Below are 24,062 nucleotides of genomic sequence, written 5' to 3' on the forward strand. Positions count from 1 at the left end.
ATAGTTGGAATCACTGTGGCAACTCATGCTGTCAATGGAGAGTGAAGGTCAGACATTTCATAAGAAATACGCAAATGTCCCCAGACTCAGAAACTTCTTTTTTACTTTATTTATCCCTTCACTCCAAGGGAAGCTAACATCTTGGAACTTCGTGTAGATGCTACCAAGAAGAGGGGCCCAGAGGCATGCAGAACCCAGCTGAAAAAGAACAACCCACTTATGTCTGAAGTTCTAAACCAGCTTTAATTACTCTTGTTAAGAGCTGAGGAAGGGACTTAGGAGGAAGGGGACCAAACTCACTCCTCCTCTCCTTACGAATTTCAGTATAACTTGTTCTAAGCTAACTTTTATTGAATGCTGTGGGCTGACTGCTATTCTAAGTCATTTGCTTCTCTCAAACACCCTAAGAAGTAAGTGCTTTGACCCATTTTACAGATGAAGAAACTGAGGCCCAAAGAGGTTAAGTAACTTTCCAAGTGGTGAATAAGTGGCAGAGAAGGTTCAAGATTCAAACTCTGGCTGTCAGCCTCCAAAACCTGAATTTACCACTGATCTCCATGGCATTGGTTTGGATTAGATTACCTTTAACATCTTTTCCAACTCTGAGATTCTAGGATTCTCTGATGTCAGGACATTATAAACCTATTATAACTCTCCTAAATTTGTCAAACCAATTCTAGATCTCTATGATTACAGACATGATACTTTTAGAATCAATATTTAAATCAAGGTAGGATTATTATACAGAAAACACAACTGAGTAGAATCTACCTTTGCCATGTTATTCTTTTCAGAATTGACCCTAAAACACAGTGCTATGTTTATCAGAGCCAGTCATTTGTAATGTGTCAGAATTTCGACTCTAGGCAAGCGCTAGGAGCTAAAATGCAGGTCCCTTCAAACTTCCAAGTAGCTGCGGTGCCAAGCTGATTTCGATGAATTGAGTTCTTACTGAGCAGTTCAAATGACCAGACTGTAACCAGGGGCTTCATTCTCTCACCCACGAAGCACTAGGGCAGTCAAGGGGAAAGACTGACGCAGAAGGAATGAGGTTCCCATGGGCTGGGTCCAAAAGACCTAGAGCGAGTACTTAGTTGAAACATTTGCCAAAACCTCAAGGAACACCCACACAAAAATAAGAAGTTGCTCGGCACAGAAGTCAGGGTAGGGGATGTTCTTCGAAGGCCACACTCCATGGCAGGCATACAGCAGCACGCTTAAACATGGTTCCTGTTAAGGCTAGAGAGGCACCATTCACATAGAAGAAGTCATCATCGTGACTCTACCCACCCTGCGCCCTCACCGCATAACTGAATGCTGACTGTGGACGGCATTTCTTATTACCATGCTCAGTTGGCAAGCCTTGGGGGAGAAGAGGGGTTCAGAAGGAAGACCACCTGAGTCCATCAGAACAATGTGTGCTTTTAACAAGGCAGGGGCGCCCAAACTCAGTAGGTCCAACAGACCAAGTTATGCTGTGAAGGTCTTGTGGCCCACCTACCCCCGCCAACCAGTCACCACTTAAAAGATGAGAAAACGCCAGCTCACAGGCCAAATGGGAGGCATTTAGAAGAGACACCAATGAAGAGATGTCTGGCTTTGTATTAATTACCGTAAGTAAATTAATACCAAATGCCAGGAAGTAAAGTAGAGGCATTTTCCTATTATAAAGCCTTGGGACAAGCCCAGAGACCACCAGCAGTCCAGGGCTTGTGTACGCTGAGAACTGAGGGGATAACAGAATTGTGCAACACCTTGGTGCCCCGCCCCCTTTACCAGATCTCACAGTTCACAGCATCGCCTTGGCACACTGGGCCTGTGTAATACTCGTGGACTTGACCTGGAATCACAAAGCGGACTCAGCTTCTGTTGCATTCATTCACCCCAGTGACTCTGGGCACACACTGTGCCTCTGAAGGAGGCACAGTGACCATAAATGGAAATAGCATTTGCCTGCTTCCGGGGACCTTGGTCATAGGCTTCTGAGGCTTTCCTGGGAGCCCGTCTAAGATAATGGGTAAGAGTATGGACTCTGAAGGCAGATTCCTCTGCTTGGAATCCTAGCTCTGCCATTTCCCAACTGTGTGGCCTTAACAAGCTACTTAGCCTGCCTGTGACTCAGGCTCCTCATCTATAAAATGGGCATAATAGTTCCTACCTCATAGGGTTGTCATGGTGATTTGTGGGCTAATATTAAAGGAGATTTCTCAACCTCAGTACCATTGACATTTGGGGCCAGATAACTCTTTGTTCTGGGGGCTGTCCTGAGTATTATGGGATGTTTAGCAACCTCCATACCCTCTACTAACTGTTGTGACAACCAAAAATGTCTCCAGACATTGCCAAATGTCCCAAATATTTCCTAGGGGGGCAAAATTGCCTCCAGTTGAGAACCACTGTGTTAGATTATGTCGTAGATACAAATAGCCAAATATCAGCAATTTCACGTGGTTCAATCTAATAAAGTATTTAACAGTTAAAAATCTTTGAACTTTGTAGATACATTTATGTGCTTCATCTGGGATAAACGAACCCAATGCTTTCATCAGATGCTCAGAAGAATAAAAAACATGGAGAATTTCTAGCCTGAATTCAACGTTCACCAGCCAAATAGAATTTCTATAAAGTGGGGTTTGTAATACATCCCTCCCAGGGCTCTTTTAAGGATACTGCAAGGGGAATGTGAGAGAATGTTTTTGTGGGCTGGAAAGTGTCACAGAGATATCATGAGAATGCTGGCTGAGTTCACAGGACTCAGGTCCTAAGGTTGACAAAGAAAAAGGACCCTTGTCACAGCTATTTCTCTGGATTTCTGAAAAGGTGCTGGGATGTGAGACATGTGTAGCCGAAGGAGTGTTGTGGGGCAGTTGGAATGGGGGGTATGGCTGGCTACACAGGAGGGTTTCTCTGGGAAGGTACCAACCTGGCTAGACAAGAGGATCGGTTGCTTCATCTGGGGTGAAGGGGGCCCTGGGGTGGGTGGATCAGTGACCGGCCACTGGACAGCTGAATAGGGGAGTGAGATTCCCTCAGATCCAATGTCAGCAAGCCTTCTGGGTGCTGAGACTCCTCTCCTGTGTTCCTTTTATTTTACTGATACATAATAAATGTACATATTTTGGGAGTCCATGTGGTATTTTGATATATTCAAAAATGTATAGTAATCAAATCAGGGTAATTAGGATATTCAAACCTTAAACATTTATCGTTTCCTTATGCTGGGTACATTTGAATTATCCTCTACTAGCTATTTTGAGATATACAATAAGTTATTGTTTACCGTAGTCATTCTACTGATTTAATGAACACTGGGTCTTACTTCTTCTGCCTACTCATATTTTTGTACCCATTAATTATATCTCTTTCCCCCAATCCCTATTACCTTTCTTGCCTCTGGTAACCACCAATCCACTGTCCATCTTTATGAGATTTACTTTCTTAGCTCCCACATATGAGTGAGAACATGGTATATTTGTCTTTCTGTGCCTGGCTTATTTCACTTAGCAAAATGACCTCCAGTTCCAGCTGCGCTGCCACAAATGACAAGATTTCATTCTTTTTTCTGGATGAATCATATTCCATTGGGTATAGATATCAGGTTTCGTTTATCCATTCATCTGTTGATGGGCACTTAGGTTGATTTCATATCTTGGCTATTGTGAATATTGCTGCAGTCAACATGAGAGTGCAGACCCCTCTTCCATATTCCGATTTCCTTTCCTTTGGATACATACCCAGCAGTGGGATTATGGATCATACGGGTGTCCAAATTGGGAAGGAAGAAGTCATGATGTTCCTTTTGCCCACAGATGTACCGAGGCTTCACCAAGATGCCCCACGTGCAGTACATCCACACGGAAGCTTCCGAGAGTCTCTGCGGCCTTAAGCTGGAGGTCAACAAGTACCAGTACCTGCTGACAGGTAATGGCCAACTCTAGCTTCTAGGCCAGGGTTTGGCCAAGGTCCACTGTTTCTTGACTTCAGAAGAACACATAAGGAGTAGCTGACTCACCAAATGTCCAGTAAATTGGAAGGAGTCTCTAATGTTGAATTCATCCTACTTACCCAGTGCTAGGAGTTTGAGGCTCCTACACTTAGGCTGGACTTTGGAATTAGCTCCACCACTCACCTTGTGGAGGAAATCTCCTAATTTGTAGCTTCCCAACTTTACTGTAAATAAAAAGGGAGTATCTGTTCCTCTCCACCTCACACTCAACCTGTTAGGCCCGTCTTTGAAAGTTACTCATCTTTAGGCAGTCAATGTAGTAAAGGAGAAAACAAAAACAAAAATCATTATAAAGGGAGTAAAGAGTTGGCCTCTAGTCCTAGCTCCAGTATTTAATGGGCTTGGGACCTTTGGCAAATCACTTTACCTCTCCGAGCCTCATTATCCTCATCTGGAAAATGGGGCTACAGTCCATTTTAAAAGGTGTTGGGGAAGGTGAAATAAAATCATGGGTCTGAAAAGTACCCAGCCACAGTGCCTGGGCTAAGTGGGAACATAGTAGGTATGAATTCTTTCTGGGCTAGGCTCTGGACAAAAAAACCCTCTCCTTGTTTTCTTCTTTCCTCCTGTAGGTCGCGTCTACGATGGCAAGATGTACACAGGGCTGTGCAACTTTGTGGAGAGGTGGGACCAGCTCACCCTCTCCCAGCGCAAGGGGCTGAACTATCGGTACCACCTGGGTTGTAACTGCAAGGTAAGCCCTGGGGTCACTGGGGGAAGGAGGGGAGGTGCTCACTTGCAGCCCTAGAAACATCAGCTCCCAATGCACTGGGTGCCAGGCCCTCGTGCTGGGAAGGGTGTGCATGTGTTAGGCCAGGGCAGAGGGGCAGGTCTGAGCAGACATAGTAAGGAATGTTACCCCAGGCGGGGCAGTGAGGAAGGCAGGGAAGGGAGAATGCCTTTCTGCTGTGATCGGCTGCCTCCATGATGACCACTTGGAAGCTGCTGGAGCATGAGGACTCTTGAGTCCCTGGCCCCACGTGGCAGTTCAAGGCTGGACGTGTAGGATCCTGACACTGGCAGGTTCTCCCAAGTGGTTTCAAGTGGGCTCACCCTGGTAGCTGACTCATCGGTAACCCCACCCCACGTGGGCAAACGGGCCCAGGACTGCAGAGACCAGATGCTACAGAAGGTCTCTCTTTAACCAGGCCCATCCCCCTGACCCAAGTATAGGGCCAAGGTACAGCCTTCCTGCAGTGGGAGGAAGTTGGGCCACTCTCTCACTTCATCTTCAAAACAGTCCTGTGTGGTTTTAATTACTATGATCTCCATTCTACAGATGAGAGCTCAGAAAACTTAAGTAATTAGCCCTAGGTCCCACAGTTCACTGAATCTGGTTTCCAACCTAAGGCAGCCAGACTCCAGAGTTTATGCTCTAACCTTTCTAATTCCTTGATTCCCTAAAACAACTGAGATCTCCCATCTATTTGAGATGAAAAAGTCCTCTCAATAGTCTAATTCTGCTACTTACTGGCTATGTGACCTGCAGCAAGTTACTTAACCTCTCCAAGCCTCCTATTTCTTTATCTGTAAAAAGGGAGGTAAAACTGTGATAAGAATTAAAGAGAATAATATCAAAGCACTTATCAGAATGTCTGTTAGACAGTAGGTGCTCAACAAATGTTCGCTAGTGCTATTTATATTATGATCACTGAGGGACTGATGTGGCTAGGCTTCCCCTGCAGTGGCCCCAGGGTTGAATTCAGGCTCGGCAGCCTCAGGCCTGGGCATACCATGGCAGAGTCCTTCAACTGCTGTCTGTTATCTAATTGCAGATCAAGTCCTGCTACTACCTGCCTTGCTTTGTGACTTCCAAGAACGAGTGTCTCTGGACCGACATGCTCTCCAATTTCGGTTACCCTGGCTACCAGTCCAAACACTACGCCTGCATCCGGCAGAAGGGCGGCTACTGCAGCTGGTACCGAGGATGGGCCCCCCCGGACAAAAGCATCATCAATGCCACAGACCCCTGAGCGCCAGACCCTGCCCCACCTCACTTCCCTCCCTTCCCGCTGAGCTTCCCTCGGACACTAACTCTTCCCAGATGATGACAATGAAATTAGTGCCTGTTTTCTTGCAAATTTAGTACTTGGAACACTTAAAGAAAGGTCTATGCTGTCGTATGGGGTTTATTGGGAACTATCCTCCTGGCCCCACCCTGCCCCTTCTTTTTGGTTTTGACATCATTCATTTCCACCTGGGAATTTCTGGTGCCATGCCAGAAAGAATGAGGAACCTGTATTCCTGTTCTTCATGATAATATAATCTCTATTTTTTTAGGAAAACAAAAATGAAAAACTACTCCATTTGAGGATTGTAATTCCCACCCCTCTTGCTTCTTCCCCACCTCACCATCTCCCAGACCCTCTTCCCTTTGCCCTTCTCTTCCAATACATAAAGGACACAGACAAGGAACTTGCTGAAAGGCCAACCATTTCAGGATCAGTCAAAGGCAGCAAGCAGATAGACTCAAGGTGTGTGAAAGATCTTATACACCAGGAGCTGCCACTGCATGTCCCAGCCAGACTGTGTCTGTCTGTGTCTGCATGTAAGAGTGAGGGAGGGAAGGAAGGAACTACAAGAGAGTCGGAGATGACGCAGCACACACACAATTCCCCAGCCCAGTGATGCTTGCATTGACCAGATGTTCCTGAGTCTGGAGCAAGCACCCAGGCCAGAATAACAGAGCTTTCTTAGTTGGTGAAGACTTAAACATCTGCCTGAGGTCAGGAGGCAATTTGCCTGCCTTGTACAAAAGCTCAGGTGAAAGACTGAGATGAATGTCTTTCCTCTCCCTGCCTCCCACCAGACTTCCTCCTGGAAAACGCTTTGGTAGATTTGGCCAGGAGCTTTCTTTTATGTAAATTGGAGAAATACACACACCATACACTATCCACAGATATAGCCAAGTAGATTGGGGTAGAGGATACTATTTCCAGAATAGTGTTTAGCTCACCTAGGGGGATATGTTTGTATACACATTTGCATATACCTACATGGGGACATAAGCTAATTTTTTTACAGGACACAGAATTCTGTTCAATGCTGTTAAATACGCCAATAGTTTAATCTCTTCTATTTTGTTGTTGTTGCTTGTTTGAAGAAAATCATGACATTCCAAGTTGACATTTTTTTTTTCATTTTAATTAAAATTTGAAATTCTGAACACCGTCAGCACCCTCTCTTCCCTATCATGGGTCATCTGACCCTTGTCCGTCTCCTTGTCCCTGCTTCATGTTTGGGGGCCTTCCTTTAACTGCCTTCTTGGCTTGGCTCAGATGGCAGATGAGAGTGTAGTCAAGGGCCTGGGCACAGGAGGGAGAGCTGCAAAGTGTCCTGCCTGCCTTGGCTGGAGGGACACCTCTCCTGAGTGTGGAGACAGCTTGGTTCCCTTTCCCTAGCTCCCTGGTGGGTGAATGCCACCTCCTGAGATCCTCACCTCTTGGAATTAAAATTGTTGGTCACTGGGGAAAGCCTGAGTTTGCAACCAGTTGTAGGGTTTCTGTTGTGGTTTTTTTTTTTTTTTTTTGAAATAAAACTATAATATAAATTCTCCTATTAAATAAAATTATTTTAAGTTTTAGTGTCAAAAGTGAGATGCTGAGAGTAGGTGATAATGTATATTTTACAGAGTGGGGGTGGCAGGATGGTGATATTGAACAAGATTGCTCTCTCTTTTTTCAGCTTATGGGTATTTATCTTCTATTAGTATTTGTATCTTCAGTTCATTCCACTTTAGGAAACAGAGCTGCCAATTGAAACAGGAGAAGAAGAAAAAAAAAAGCAGCAGACAACACATTGTAGAGTCTTGCACACACATAAGTGCCCAGGCAAGGTGCTTGGCAGAACCCCAGAGTGGGAAGAGAGTACCGGCATCGGGTTTCCTTGGGATCAATTTCATTACCGTGTACCTTTCCCATTGTGGTCACGCCATTTGGCAAGGGGAGAATGGGAGACTTGGCCTTCTCTGTGAGGCAGTGTGAGCAGAAGAAGCTGAGGCCAGCATGTCAGTGGTTTTGAAGGGATGAGCCCAGACTTGATGTTTTGGGATTGTCCTTATTTTAACCTCAAGGTCTCGCATGGTGGGGCCCCTGACCAACCTACACAAGTTCCCTCCCACAAGTGGACATCAGTGTCTTCTCTGTGAGGCATCTGGCCATTTGCACTCCCTGGTGTGGTCAGCCTCTCTCACACAAGGAGGAACTTGGGTGAAGGCTGAGTGTAAGGCACCTGAAGTTTCCCTGCGGAGTCGATAAATTAGCAGAACCACAGCCCCATCTGTTAGGCCTTGGTGAGGAGGCCCTGGGCAAAGAAGGGTCTTTCGCAAAGCAATGTCAGAGGGCGGTTTTGAGCTTTCTATAAGCTATAGCTTTGTTTATTTCACCCGTTCACTTACTGTATAATTTAAAGTCATTTATGTAGCTGAGACACTTCTGTATTTCAATCATATCATGAACATTTTATTTTGCTAAATCTTGTGTCATGTGTAGGCTGTAATATGTGTACATTGTGTTTAAGAGAAAAAAAATGAAACCCACATGCCGCCATTTTCCTGAATCAAATTCTACAGTGGAATGGAGAGGAAAATACTTCTAGGCAAGCAGCTAGACTGGTGAATTGGGGGAAATAGAAGGAACTAGTAACTGAGACTCCTCCAGCCTCCTCCCTATTGGAATCCCAATGGCTCCTGGAGTAGGACAAAAGTTTAAAGTACATTCATGTTCTTGTTCTGTGTCACTCGGCTCTGGGTAGTCTACCATTTACTTCACCCCAAGTCCTGCTGCCCATCCAGTTGGGAAGCCATGATTTTCCTAAGAATCCAGGGCCATGGGAGATACAATTCCAAGTTCTCACTTCCTCCTTTGGGCATCTCTTCTGCCTCCCAATCAAGGAAGCTCCACGCTCAGGCTTTCAGCTCTCGGGCCAGTGCTCTGCTCTGTCCAGGATAGGTAATACTGGGAGACTCCTGTCTTTTACCCTCCCCTCGTTCCAGACCTGCCTCATGGTGGCAACATGGTTCTTGAACAATTAAAGAAACAAATGACTTTTTGGAATAGCCCTGTCTAGGGGAAACTGTGGCGCCCAGGAGACACTACCCTTCCGTGCCCCAGACCTCTGTCTTGCACGTGACAATTGACAATCTGGACTACCCCAAGATGGCACCCAAGTGTTTGGCTTCTGGCTACCTAAGGTAAACATGTCACTAGAGTATTTTTATCAGAGTGAAACATTATAAAAATCTGATGGCAAAAGCAAAACAAAATGGGGGAAGTAGGGGAGGTGGATGTGATAACAACTTCCAAATTGGCTCTTTGGAGGCGAGAGGAAGGGGAGAACTTGGAGAATAGTTTTTGCTTTGGGGGTAGAGGCTTCTTAGATTCTCCCAGCACCCGCCTTTCCCTTTAGCCAGTCTGCTGTCCTGAAACCCAGAAGTGATGGAGAGAAACCAACCAGAGATCTCGAACCCTGTCTAGAAGGAATGTATTTGTTGCTAAATTTCGTAGCACTGTTTACAGTTTTCCTCCATGTTATTTATGAATTTTATATTCCGTGAATGTATATTGTCTTGTAATGTTGCATAATGTTCACTTTTTATAGTGTGTCCTTTATTCTAAACAGTAAAGTGGTTTTATTTCTATCACACATCTGCTGTCTCTTGCCTTGTTGTGTTCTGATGCCACGGGGAGTTATGTATACACCAGTAGGCCTTGGAAGTCTGTCCCCAGCTCCAGGCCTGGACACGTCCCTCCCTCCATGCACCGCTATGGCCTGGCCCAACCCTGCTCCAGTCGTTTTCCCTTGCAGAAGGAATCTTAGGAGAGGTGCCCTGCCTTGACTTTGCTCCCTGATTCTATTGCTAGAGTCCTCCCTTGTTCTGCTGAATCTGGATGTACTAACATATCTGTACCTAATCACCTATTGGTGGTACAAGTACCCCCAGATTGGTGTCCTTACTCAGCCCTCCTTGTTTTCTTCCTAAGAATCCCAACCTGGTGGAGGTGGGGAGGGGCGGCCTGCAAACAGCAGTCCTCGATGTCAACTGCCTGCTTGAAATTCCAAGTATGGCTTGGCCTAGTTGGGAACACCAGGAACTCATGAGGTCTCACGACAGCTGGTGACCTTTTCCCAGAGCTTATAACAACCTCCTTTCAGAGTATACAGCAGGGCCTTCACTGTCAATGGGCTGGGCTGGCTGCAGACCCCTCGCCCGACTTTCATCCCACCATTGACAACGTTCCAGGTTTTCACCCTTGTTTTAAAGCTACTCCTACTATATGCCAGGTACGGCACTTTATACACAGGATCTCATGAAATCCTGACTACTCGATGAGGTTGCTCCACAATCATCCACGGTTTTTACCTGAAGAAGTTGGGGCTCACAGAGATAAAGTCATTTTCCTGAGACCTAGTGTGTAGACAGAACTGGGATTCAAAATTCAGGCTGGTTTGATAATGAACTCTGAATTTTCCCCACTGTAAGGATGCATACAGTAAGAAAAATCCAGGGTTTGGGGATATGCTGGGTTTCACATGTGCCCTTCTTATCTCAACCAGCATGTTCTGGATTCTGTGACTCTTGCCCGATCAGATATAGGGGAAAGATCATCAATAGAAAATTCTGCTTGCTTAGAGTGATTCCTCCTGGAACCTGCAGTCCTATCCATCAATATCTCCAAACAGGACTGTCTAGCCCAGCAGCCTGAGCTTGGACTCTACAAACAGCCACACTAAGTCCCCACCTGGGACTATGGTATATACCCTATTCATTATTCTGTTCCCGAAGACTCATTCCCTGCAAGGCCAAGCGCAGGGTCACGGCCTTGAATTCCTTTGACCAGTTTACGAAGACCACGAACTATGCAAGCAGGCATATTGCAGGCTCTTTCCTGCTGCTTAGAGCTCCTCCCCCCAACACTTTCTGGCTTCGGGTGGAGAACCCTTCACCTCATTCAAAAAGACATTCACCTCTTCCACCCAGGTATCCTCCAAATGGGAGGCTGTACCACATATTCTGAGCTAAGCCCTAAGTGCTTCTCAGAGGAGATCTCAGGTGCATTCAGAAATTGGAAAGTGAAGAGGACATGTAAATAAACTGCCCTTCAACAACCAGTGCAAATCAAATACTAATATTACTTACTGCTTTTTATTAAAATATGAGTTGAAATCAGGTTCCACAAAAGGCTCAAGTAAAACAACATCCCACCTTGAAAATATCTTTTACCTTTATAATCAGCCTCTGATTCCAACATGCCCCAAGAACGTGTCCCCTGATTTGCTGAAAATCTCTCCAAGTTCCAAGGAATGTGGTCCACCTTTGTCATTTGCCCTACTGCCTGAATTTCACCTGGAGAGATGACTTCCCTTAGGAAATGCAGGCACTCCCACAGGACACTGTGACTCCGCCTTAGAGTCTGCATGGTCAGTGTACAACCCCTAGAGTCCACCTCCTCCATCCAAAGGGACTGAGGACAAGACATCTGTACTCATTTCGCATCATGCAAAGAAACAGAGTAAAAAAGGGCACTCACCATTGGCTTATGGTTGGGAAAAAATGTTTGCTCCACAAGCGGGAACTTCTCAGGACCCAGGGAATGGAAGATCTTAATGAGTTGAGAGAACTAGGATAGAAGAGGAGAGAACATTGATCAACCATTGTTACCCAGTATAACAAAACCTCCCACTTGATATGAGGCCTCAAGCATCTGACTGTTCTGAGCCGAGCTTCAGTAGGTGCCCCCTGCCTATAGGATAAAGACCAGATTCTCTGGCTGGACATTCATCCTCTCCATCATCTAGCCATATTTACCCCTCCATTTCTGCCCAAGACCTAGTAAGTAGGCAGAACACTGGGTTCAGCCCAACCATATTTAATGAGCACTTACTACAGCCTCAGCATTTCACACAAGGTCCTTCTCTACCTGCTGATGTTCATGCCCTGCTCCTTGCCTGCAATACCTTCTTTCTAGAGAGGCAGCGCTGCATGGTAATTGATGGTGTTAGATGTGGATCCAGCCTCCCTGGGTTCAAATTCTTGCTTTGCCACTTACTAGCTGTATAACCTGGGAAGTCAGTTCAGGTTTCTGAGCTTTGGTTTCTTCACTCGTAAACTGGAGATCCAACCTCATGGGACTGTTGTAAGGATACAGTGTGTCAGAGGCAGTGCTTTGTCCACAGCAGTGCTAAAATGCTAGGTGTTACATTAATAAATATTTTCTCTGCTGTTGCAATTCCTCTCATTTCCAACAGTTCAAGCCACATCCCTTCCCACTGCTCTCCTCCTGCTTCAACACTTGCTTGTTTTGCCAGATATTAGCTATTGTCTCCAGAGCTCAAAGGTGAGCTCTGTCACTATGCTTTATTATTGGAGCAACAAGCTGAACATGGGGGCAAGGCCTGAAGGAGGACAGGCTGCAGGTGCATGGCTGTGATACTAATATCTTGCTGGAGGGAAGCACAGAGGGTGAAGGGACCTGGAAGGGGGACAGAGTAGGGAGTCAGGATGATCCCCTGGAGCAGATGACATAAAAGAAGGAGAAAGGGCCCTCCGGGTGTGCATTGAGACTAGTGTATGCTGGAGACCCTCTGCAGCTGCCATGCTGTGGCGTCAGTTGCAGGTGTTGATGAGAGATGAGGTCGAAGCGTGATCCATCACAGACCACCAGCCTTAAAGTCCTGACCAGAAAGCTTAGAATTCACCCAGAAGGTGAAGGAGAGCTGCTGGTGGATATAAGCAGAGAAGAGCATATCAGATTCTGAACAAGATAAAGGAATCAACTGGAATTTGTGGTCCCATGTGGATGCCCAGTGGTTAAAGGAGTGGCCAACCTGGCTTGGAGGTCACTCAATACTAAGAGCCTGGACACTGAAAACAGAGTAACTAGGAACTTTCTGCATCCACCCAGGATTGGTCTGCAAACTCTTGGGGTATAGTCTTCAGATGCAGCACAACAGGGAGTCAGCTTGGAGGGTTTAGGGGAACTCAGAAATATGGAAAATGATGTATGTGTGTGTGGGGTCCCTCATTTTGCAGACAAGGAAATTGGAGTCCAGAAAGGGAGAGTGATTCCACAGGTAAGCACGTGAGTTTTGAAGAGGCCTAGCTCTACCACTTACTACTAGCTATGTGAGCCTCAGTTTCCTCATCTGTAAGATGGAGATATTAGCAACTCCTACTCATAAGGGTGCTGAGAATTAAACACAATATGCACGTTAAGGGCTCAGGATAGCACACGGTTAGTGCTGATGAGTTGTGGTTGCTACTATCGTGATAACTGTGGTAAAAGGTGGAGAAGGGCTAACACCATCTAGGACCCTTTCCTAACAGTGCACTTGAAAATGTTGGATGCCATTGGCCAAAAAGACCAGTTCAGGCAGAATGAGAAGGAGACCAGGCCCATGACAACAGTGGTAAATTCTATCCGTATCTATTAAATTAATGCACGCAGCCATTCAGTAAGTACTGAGTGTTCCAACTCTGCATGGAACTTGTTCCAGGTATCTAAGGCAGTGAAAATTTTTACCACTTATTGAGTGTGTACTTTGTGCCAGCCACATTCTAAGCATTTTCATCTATTAAATCATAACCCTACCAGGAAGGCTCTATTACTATCACCACTTTCCAAATAAAGAAGCTAAGTTCAGAGAGGTTAAGGGGATTGCTCAAGTAACACAGCTCATAAGTGGAGAAGCCTGGACCTAGGAATCTGGCTTCAGAGCTCACACTCTCAACTACCACCCTACACCACCAGGTGATCACACAGAGAGATAGCAAAACACCACAGACCAGACAGCTATGAGCTTCACAGAGCACATTCTACATACCCCAAGCCTCCATATTACCTATTCTCTTTCTGTCCTTGATCTTCCCCCTTGCCACTGATCATAGGACATATTGCATATTTGGCATAAGTATTAAAGCACCACACATGCCCCTGCTCACTAGAATGTAAGATCCACGGGGCAGGGATTTTGGTCTGATTTGTTCACTGCTATGTTTCTAGGACTTACGACAGCACCTGGAACACAGTAAGGGCCCAAGAAGTATTTGTTGCATGAATGAATAACTTCTAATCAGGGAGACAGATAATGCACAAATGAATGGATAAATTTATCATTCTAGGTGGAGATAAGTATCTAGGAAAAAAATAAAGCAGGGTAAGAGATTTGAGAGTACTTGAGCAAGTGGAGGAGTGGCATTTTTTCTTTCAGATGGAGTCTCGCTCTGTCACCAGGCTGGAGTGCAGTGGCGCGATCTCAGCTCTCTGCAACCTCCACCTCCTGGGTTCAAGCGATTCTCCTGCCTCAGACTCCCGAGCAGCTGGGACTACAGGTGCACGCCACCACGCCCAGCTAATTCTTGTGTTTTTAGTAGAGACAGGGTTTCACCATGTTGGCCAGCATGGTCTCAATCTCTTGATCTCGTGATCTGCCCACCTCGGCTTCCCAAAGTGCTGGGATTACAGGCATAAGCCGCCATGCTGGGCCGAGGGGTGGTATTTTAAGAAGTCTTTCTTACAGGTAACATTTGGATGGAAACTCAAATAAATCAAATGAATGACTGAAACTAAGGAATAAAAGAAGAGAAATTAAATGTTGGGTGTTGGGGAGAGATGGCTTAAATTTTGGCCTCACCACTCACTGAGCAAGTTCCTTAACTGGCCTGAAGCTGAGCTTCCGTCTCTGTAAAATGAAGGATTGACACTCACTTCACACGAGAGTGACGGTATGAGTGCCAGGTAGCATAGTTTTCTGGGACATAGTAAGTGCTCAATAAATGGGGTCTGCTGCTAATAACAATAATGATAGAATGTTCATAAAACAATATGGCGCATCTTTATGACTAATATTATAACATAATACCATATCATAATATGTTGTTATATAATAACATGTTTTGTTATTATATATTAATAGTATATATTATGTCACTGTATTGTATATATATTACAAAGATCAATTATCACATATATGTAATATCATATATCATATATTACATGTAACATGTATAACATATAACATGTATATATTAACATATATGTATTTATTTATTATAACATTTTTTTTGAGACAGAGTTTCGCTGTTGTTGCCCAGGCTGGAGTGCAACGGCACGATCTCGGCTCACCACAACCTCCGCCTCCCGGGTTCAAGCGATTCTCCTGTCTCAGCCTCCCGAGTAGCTGGGATTACAGTGGGATTACAGGCATGCGCCACCACGCCTGGCTAATTTTGTATTTTTAGTAGAGACGGGGTTTCTCCATGTCGGTCAGGCTGGTCTCGAACTACCAACCTCAGGTGATCCGCCTGCCTTGGCCTCCCAATGTGCTGGGATTACAGGCATGAGCCACCATGCCCGGCTTATAAATATTTACCATAATAATATATAAAATATAAAATTAATATAATTGTTAGGCAACAATTCCAACAAGAGCCCTAGGATCCAAGTTCAGTTCAGTTGCTTAAATAAGAATTTTTACTACTGAGGCCTCCATGCTAGGGAGTGGGCTTGTCGCAGAGTGGGAGGCCACCCACTGCCTCCCAGATCCCTCCAGGTCAGCCTGCCCTGTCACCTACCACCCAGGGCTTGCTGCAGAAGTTGTAGACGGAGTAGAGAGAGTTGACAGCAGGCAGCCCTCCATACTGCAGGCCGATGACCAGGCTACGGTAGTCTTCCCCCAGGGCCATGCTGTAGGCGTGCTGGCGGACTAGGATGAAGTCTGGCTTGAAGGATCTGCTGAGAGAGCCAACAGCAGTATTACCACACTGGGACATTGATGAAACACCAGGGCATCCGGCCACAGCTTGCTGGTGATGATAGCACTGACTTGCAGGGCGGCAGCTTAGTTCAGAAGGGGGAGTTGGTGGGGGATGAGGGCGGTTAAATGCAAAGGCACAGCTACTCCACTATAAAGTCAAAGGGTTGGAAACACTATATATGTTCTCTCTCTCTCTCTCTCTCTCTCTCTCTCTCACAGGCTCTTTCCTAAATTCCCTACATTGAACATCTATTTCATTTGCAACCAGAAAAAAATATATCAAATAACTCAGTGAATCGACTGAGATTCTGCAAGGTACCACGTACTCTACTGAATGTATATTATCTATGGTGAGGACAACTGCCCTAGGAGGTGAGTGTTGTCATCAACTCCCATTTCACAAACGAGTACCCTGAGGCTCAGGAAGACTAAGTCACTTGTTCAAAAAGATACGCTGCATAGAGGCAGCAGGGCCGGGTGTGTGTAGCCTCATGGCTCTGGCTCTTGTTCCTGCAGCTCTCAAATCAACCAACATGTCCTGTTTTTTTTTTTTCAAGTAGCAACCTCTGGAAAGCAGCAAGAGTATGGATTTGATGGCCGAGCTCATGCCAGGCTATTTGCTAGGTCCCTCTAGAGATAGGATCCTGACGAGTGCTCACAAACAGACCTGGGTAAAGGTCTAGACCATCTCCCTATTTTATAGATGGGAACACTGCAGCCCAGGGAAATTATCAACTTTCCGAATCACAAAGCTCGGGAGCAGGAGAGCTGCATTTGAACTCAGGTCATCTGGCTCCAAGTCCACATGCTTTTGACTCCATCACAGGGCCCCAGGAGGATTCACACATTGTTTGATTCATACCACCAAAGATCAAACTATTTTTGGATTCCTTACTTTTAAGTCACACAAAAAAATCAGTCTCACTGTAGGAATGAGGCTGACATTCAAAAGCGTACGACAGTATTCGTATCACTCTGTGGTTAGGGTTAGGGTTAGAATCTTGGAATTACAGCAACAGAGTGATGGAAGAAGGAATGAAGGGAGAGTGTGGGTGTGTCTCTGACAGGCAATAAGGAGCACTTACTGCTCTCTATTTTGTAAAGACAGGGTCTGGCTATGTTGCCCAGGCTGGAGCAATAGGGAGCACTTATAACCATTTGCTACTTTTATCTGATTTTAAAAGTAATACACATTCCTTGTGTATAACAAAACAAAAATTCCTTGGCATGTACAAAGAAGTAAACAAAGTACCCATAATTTTACAACGCAGAGGAAACTCCTAACAACCTTTGTATATACATTTTTGATCCAATGATCAATTTCAATGTATATAATATGCATTCACATTCATAATTGCTCCATACTTCCTATTAATTGATTTTAATGTTTTCCACATAATAGTATAGTGTAAATATTTTTCTCTACCAAAAATATCTTCCAAAATATAATTTTTAATTTCTACACAATAGTTCACTAAGTGATATATCATAATTAAGTCAATCAATCATCTACTATTATCATATAGGCTATTTCCAATATTTTACATACAAATCAGTGCCATTATTTTAAATTGTTTTCATAAGATAGATCCTAAGAAGTGGGATTAATTGATTAAAGGGTATAAGCTTTTTGTAAGATACCCAGAAAAAGTCCACTTTTTAAAGCACATCTCACAAATTGTTTATGAGAATGTCCATCTCATTACAGCCTCACCAGCACTGCAGTTTTTGAAAAATATTTTTTTCAATTTGACAACAGCATTCCCCCCAAAATACACCCTGTATCCTGCTATTGTTTTAGTTTGCATTTCTCTGATTCTAGTGAAATTAAACACTTTTTATTAACCATCTGCATTTTCTTTTCTGTAAAAGTCTGTTCACATCCTTTTCCATTCAAAACAAAATAGGGTCTCTGGTTTCCTATTGAGGTGAGTTCTGTGTATTAAGGATACTGCCCTTTATCCATCATGTGTGGCAATGTTTTTACTAGATGCTTGCTTGTCTGTTTTTTTTTAATGGATGTGCATCTTAAAAAACAACACATAAATACATTGTCCATGGCCCTGGTTCTGACAATGAGACATCCACTCCTCCCTGGCAGCGTGGGTTCCATCACAGACAACAGTGGCAGCAAATGTGGTGTCTTACTAAGGATAACCCCATCCTTCTCCATGAGGAAATAATAAAAGGTTTCCTGCTGGCCAGCCTCCTATTTTTTTCCTCATTGCTGGGAATTCATAAGAGGGACATGGGAAAAACAAAAAACACCAAACCTGGCTATCTAGAAAAAGAGGATGCCCTTCCAAGACCACCTTCCAAGAGAAGAATCCCGTGGCTTGTTTTGGGATCCCCAACTGTAGCTCCAGATATTATGATGCTCTCTCTCCAGGGCTTCCAAAACTCACCTCTAAATCTGAACCTTTCTGATTCCTCAAAATAAAAGTAGCAGGAAGCTCCTCATTGTCTTTACAGATTTGGAAATCTACCTCAAGATCCCACATTCGAAGAGCTCTTACAAAATTATACATTACTCCCCTGCTTCAAACCCTCAAAAGGCTTCTCTCTTTCTGACAAGAGATCCCTCGCGCCTTATCGTGGCTACAAGGTCCCACATGGGTTGGCCCCTGCCTGCCACTCCATCCTCATTTATTTTATTTTATTTTTAAAAAATTATTTTTTTTTAGAGACAGGGTCTCACTCTGTTGCCCAGGCTGGAGTTCAGTGGTGTCATCACACTCACTGCAGCCTCAAACTCCTGGGCTCAAGCGATCCTCCCACGTCAGCCTCCCAAGTAGCTGGGACTACAGGTGCGCACCAACACATCCAGCTAATTTTTTTTTTTTTTTTTTTTGTAGAGATGAGATTTTGCTGTTACCCAGGCTGGTCTTGAACTTCTGAACTTAAGTGATCCTCCTGCCTCAGGTTCCCAAAGTGTTGGAATTACAGGCATGAACCACCCTGCCCAGCCTTCCATCCTCATTTTCTATCTTTCTCCCCTCCCTCACTGCCACGGAAGCCACACTGACCACCTTCCCTTCCTTCAATTCCCTAGATGCTCTTCTCCCACATTGCGTGTAGGTGCCTCGTCCTCAAAGCCACCATTCTGTCTACTCTATCAAAATTTGCCCCAACCCTCGTTTTGCCCTATTTTCTTTATTCATGGCTCTGTGACAATTTTATTTCTCCTGTTTATTTGATTAGCTGCTTAACTGTCTAGTTCTCTTCTCTAAAGATGTCAGCTCAATGGGAACAGAGGACTTGACTGTCTTGGACAAAACAGGCCTCAAAACTGTTTTTAAATAAATTATTGCATGAATGAATGCATATATGAACACATGAATAAATGAATGAACATGATGTGAAATGGCCACTGGAAAGGGGAGGGATCACTTTCCCTGTGATCCTAGAGAAGAAAACTAGACTGATAGACAAAGTAGCCAGGAGACAGCAAGTAGCCCCTTATAACTATGGGGCTGCTTTACAAGGTAACAAGTAACACCACGAAGAAATTCATAACCCCAGGGAATTCAAGTTGGCCACCATGACCTCTTTAAGAGTCTCAGATCTAATATGTGAAAAATAAGCACTTCCTATGCACAATATATCAGGTCAAACCAGGCATGTGTTATAGTGTGAATTCTGCCATTCACTGCTACAGAAGGCATAGAGTCCTTCTTGAAAGTCTAGGGTATGATGGATTTGCAATGACTATAGAGAAATTACTGACTTGAGCTGGGCAACCTGTGGCATTCAGTTCCTCCCTCTGTACCCAGCACCCCAGTTTCTCCATCTGGCCAGGGGGTGGCCAAGTCCTGCAGTCACCCCAACATTTAAGGTTGTGACCTCCAGTAGTTACCGAGCCTCAACAGTGGGCCAAGCACTCTGGCAAAGGTTGGAGATCCCAAGACGACAGGGACGATTCCTGCTTTTAAGAAACTCACAACCCAAGAGGAGTTGGGTGCAACGTGCCCATAGTACTTTTTTTTTTTTTTTTGAGAGACAGAGTCTGGCTCTATTGTCCGTATTGTCCAGGCTGGTGTGCAATGGTGCGATCTTGGCTCACTGCAATCTCTGCCTCCCAGGTTCAGGCAATTCTCCTGTCTCAGCCTCCCAAGTAGCTGGCACATACCCCTGCACCCAGCTAATTTTTGTATTTTTAGTAGAGGCAAGGTTTTGCCATTTTGGACAGGCTAGTTTCAAACTCCTGACCTCAGGTGATCTGCCCACCTCGGCCTCCCAAAGTGCTGGGATTAGAGACATGAGCCACCATGCCCCGCCAGCATTTGTTAAATTAACAAAGGAGGGAGTGAGTGGGTGAGTGAGTGAGTGAGTGAAATAATTGAGGCATGTACAAGGGGTTAAGGTGGTCCAAAGGATGGATTCAACTCTGTTAAGGGATGAGTGTGAGCAAGTGTGTGCTGGAAGCCTTGGTCTTGAAAGCTGAGGTTTGTCAAGTGGGTTGGGTTTGGAGAGTATTCCAGGCAGGGGGAAGGCACCTGCGACTGAATGAATGTGCCCTCGTGGCTGGGGATGTAGTGGACTGTGCTGGTTTTATCTGCTCTGTACCCAGCACCCCTCCTTTTTCTAGAAACAGAGCCCATGGGTAAATCCTCTCTGATCAGAGAACCACATTATCCTGGGCTGTAACTGGTCTAAGGATGGAACTCTTGATGTAAAATGGGCCTGTGACAACATTCTCGGGTGTATTGTATCTGAGCTCTGGAAGACAGGAGTGGCCAGCTACACTGAAGTAATGTAAGCTGGACTGATGGGAGACCATTTTCCTGTTACATGAAGAAATCCCAATCCCATTTGTAGTAGAAGTGCCAGCTGGCAACAGAGATAAGGAGGGAGGCAAGACACCTGTCAACATTAGATGATTCAGCCAAATGCAGTGGCTCATGCTTGTAATCCCAGCATTTGGGGAGGCCAAGGTGGGCGGATCACTTGAGGCCAGGAGTTCAAGACCAGCCTGGCCAACGTGGCAAAACCCCATCTCTACAAAAAAATACAAAAAAAAAAAAAATTAGCTGGGCATAGTGGCACACACCTGTAATCCCAGCTACTCGGGAGGCTGGGGCACGAGAATTGCTTGAACCAGGGAGGCAGAGGTTGCAGTGAGCCGAGATCATGTCACTGCACTACCGCCTGGACGACGGAGCAAGAATCTGTCTCAAAAAAAAAAAAAAAAAGAAAGAAAGAAAGAAAAAAGAAAAATCTCCCAACGCTTTAAGCCCCTTCCTTCTCTTCTTGCCGTAGAGCCCCACTGAGCCCAAGACCTGGGTCTCTCGTGCCTGGGTAAGGTCTCCTTTAATCTCACACAAACTGGCACATCCTGGCCGCAGGTTGTAGCTGGGTTTTCTTGTTATTTCACCTTTAACCTTAATATGAGCTATAATATTTGGGTCCCTGATCCCAAGTCTTTCTCAGAAGTGGCTGTTGGCACTTGAGAGGAAATCAAGAACAAGAAATAATTAACGGTAAAGATGGGACAGGTGACATGTCACAGGGGGATTACTGAATGCTTCCGGCAGCGTCAAAAAGCGGGAGGCCAGAGGTGAAGTGACTCTTAACCATTGGAGAAGTGTAATAATTCTCTCAAATATGCAGAGGTCTGTGGTGGCAAGAACAGCTCTTGGCTGGACTTTGCCTGGGACCTACGTTAATGAGCAGAAGCCTCATTATTCTCAGTCACTTGACCACTATTTCATAACTGTCCCCTGGTCCCCAAGAGCCAAGTTGGCAAAGGGTGATGTTCATGCTGATTTTGTTCACATGCTGAGACCCATCACACCCAGAGCTGATTCCAGCCGGGACTGGGAAGGCTCCAGACTTTCTGACGTCCATGTCAACGGGCAAACAGCCTTCACGTTTTCTCTTAATTGTCTCCACACTCTTCATAACACTCCACCTTGGAAAATTCAACCTTGGGTATCACATCTAGGGGAAGGGGACAAAGGGAACTGAGTAAACCAGCGAACGGGGAGGGGGAATTCAAAACACTGAAACAAGCTCCATGCTCCTGCAGACTTAGGGTACCACTATTCTGCAAGGACAAAGCAAAGGAAATGCGCATGCTTTGCAGATGGAGGGGTTTGAATCGCCCATATGGAAGGACTTTGGGAATTAGTGATGCTTCCCGCCAGCCCGAGGACTGCAAGAAATTAGCCCAGGCCAAAAAGAAATTAGGTGGCAGCCAACCAAGAATCTGGTGAGAAGCAGACAACAGGATGCAGGAGGGAGGCCTGTGGGGCCCCCATGGCAGCTGACAGATGCACACTGGTGGGGAAGGGGCCCGGTGGGGTTTACGGACAGCCCGGCTCTCTGTTGAATCCGGGGGCCCTCTTTGTAAAGTGCTAGGAGGTTAATAAAACACAGACATGAGTTGCTGGAGGAAGGAAGCTTCCTTGTCTCTTGTTTCAGCCTCACAATCCTGGTATCTTTATCCCAGCCTCTTCCTTCCCTGCCATTTCAGAGACTAAGTCCTTGAATCTCTGTCCTTGCTCTATCCTCTTCCTCCTGGTCACCCTGGGAACCCCACATGTTATGGGTTGAACTGTTGTCCCCAAGAAGATATGTTGAGGTCCTAAGCACTGGTACCTGTGACTGTGACCTTATTTGGAAAATAGGGCCTTTGCAGATATAATCAAGTTCAGATGAGGTCATACTGGAGGAGAGTGAACCCTAACCCAATGACTGATGTCTTTAGAAGAGGGAAATTCAGAAACAGACACACACAGGGGAAGAGAATGCCATGCAATGAGGGAGTCAGAGATTGGAGTGATGTGTCTATAATACAGGGAATTACAAGGATTGCTGGTGACCTTTAGGAACTAGGGAGTGGCAAGGAAGGATCCTCCTCTGGAGCCTTCAGAGGGAGCATGGCATAGGAGTCTTGATTTCAGACGTCTGGTCCCCAGAATGATGGGAGAATGAATTTCTGTTATTTAAGCCACCCAACCTGTGGTGCTTTGTTATATAGCAGCCTCAGGAAACTAACACACTGCAAGTGCCCACTATTCCCTTTTCTAGTATCTTTCAGGACTTGCTGGCTTCCTTTGTTCTGGCATACACCCATGCATGGCCCCATTCCCCACTTCCTAAAACAACAACCCTGACTTAGTCTGTTTGGACTGCTAGAACAAAACACTATAGACTGGGTGACTTATAAACAACAGAAATTCATTTCTCACATTCTAGAGGCTGGGCAGTCCAACATCAAGGCACCAGCACACTTGGTCTCTGGTGAGGCCCCCTTCCTGGCTCCTCACTGTGTCCTTACATGGCAGAAGGGGCAAGGCAGCTCTCTGGGGTCCCTTTTGAAGGTCACAAATCCCATTCATTAGGGCTGATGACCTCATGACCTAATCACCTCCTAATGGCCCCACCTCCTAATCACATTGGGGGTTAGGATTCAACATAAATTTTGGGGAGACACACACATTCAGACCATAGCAAACCCCAACAATAAAAAAACCTTCACTTCAAGGTTCCAAATGGACTGGCAGTTAAATCACGTTCATATTTACATAAAAGAAGGAGTAAGTCAACAAATTGATAAACGCGTGGAGATTTGTTCGGATGGGTGTTCACCAAAATGCTAGCCTTAAAGAGTGAGATGAGAAATGGGAACTATTACATTCTTCTTCATACTTTTTGGTACTGCCTGCATTGTTAAAAAAAAAAAAAGGGCACAGAGCATTTTTATAATCAGGAAAAAAACAATGAGGTTATCTTCATTCTGAAAAAAGTGGAAAATGTAACAGTGAAGTCATATCATGGAAAATGCTTATGGTACAATTTCATGTGACATAAAACAATAGAAAAGAGGACCTGTTTTATGACTAAAGCACTGTAAAAATGACAGGCCTGGAAGGAGAGATGGAAACCACTCATTTGTTAAGGTAGTCAGGTGGCAGGTGATTCCTCTTCTTTTGAAAATTTCCATTTTCATTATATCACAGTTTGTGCATTTACTAAAACTTTCGGTTGGTACACATGCATAAATAGATAAATAAGTAGATAGATGACAGATACATAGATGGTAGATAGATAGATAGATAGATAGATAGATAGATAGATAGATAGAGATGAGAAATAAATCCCCTGCACTTGGCCTTGCAGCCATAACTAGTCATTCCCCTTCCTCTGTCCATTGCTATGCCTGATGGACAAGGCAGTCTGTGCCTTCTGGCCCCAATTCCAATGTGCCCTCTGCACCTGGCTGTTAGCCCCCTTCCACCCCAATACAATCGCTCCGAGGTCTCTTCTAAGTGTGAAACCCCCAGATCAGATGGCTTCG

General features: G+C 45.1%; 2 protein-coding genes across 7 annotated transcripts in view; one reads left to right on the plus strand and one right to left on the minus strand.

Moving 5' to 3' along the window:
* The window catches only part of TIMP3 (TIMP metallopeptidase inhibitor 3), a 62,539-nt gene extending 52,890 nt beyond the window's left edge, over positions 1-9,649 (plus strand). The window contains exons 3-5 of the mRNA XM_002831045.5: positions 3,810-3,921; positions 4,579-4,700; positions 5,782-9,649. Of these exons, the coding sequence (XP_002831091.3) occupies positions 3,810-3,921; positions 4,579-4,700; positions 5,782-5,979 (432 nt within the window). The 3' untranslated portion in view covers positions 5,980-9,649. The remainder of the gene's footprint in view (positions 1-3,809; positions 3,922-4,578; positions 4,701-5,781) is intronic.
* Positions 1-24,062, minus strand: part of SYN3 (synapsin III) — a 545,178-nt gene that overhangs the window by 340,968 nt on the left and 180,148 nt on the right. For 4 of the 6 annotated variants that reach the window (XM_054543712.2, XM_054543711.2, XM_054543714.2 and 1 more), the window contains exons 5-6: positions 15,579-15,738; positions 11,536-11,625 (exon numbers count right to left, since the gene is read on the minus strand). In XM_054543712.2, coding sequence (XP_054399687.1) covers positions 11,536-11,625; positions 15,579-15,738 — 250 coding nt within the window. The remainder of the gene's footprint in view (positions 1-11,535; positions 11,626-15,578; positions 15,739-24,062) is intronic. The other 2 variants (XM_009234294.4, XM_054543715.2) reach the window with 1 other exon arrangement.

Source organism: Pongo abelii, chromosome 23 (assembly GCF_028885655.2).
Source record: "Pongo abelii isolate AG06213 chromosome 23, NHGRI_mPonAbe1-v2.0_pri, whole genome shotgun sequence".
In the NCBI taxonomy this organism is placed as follows: Eukaryota; Metazoa; Chordata; class Mammalia; order Primates; family Hominidae; genus Pongo; species Pongo abelii.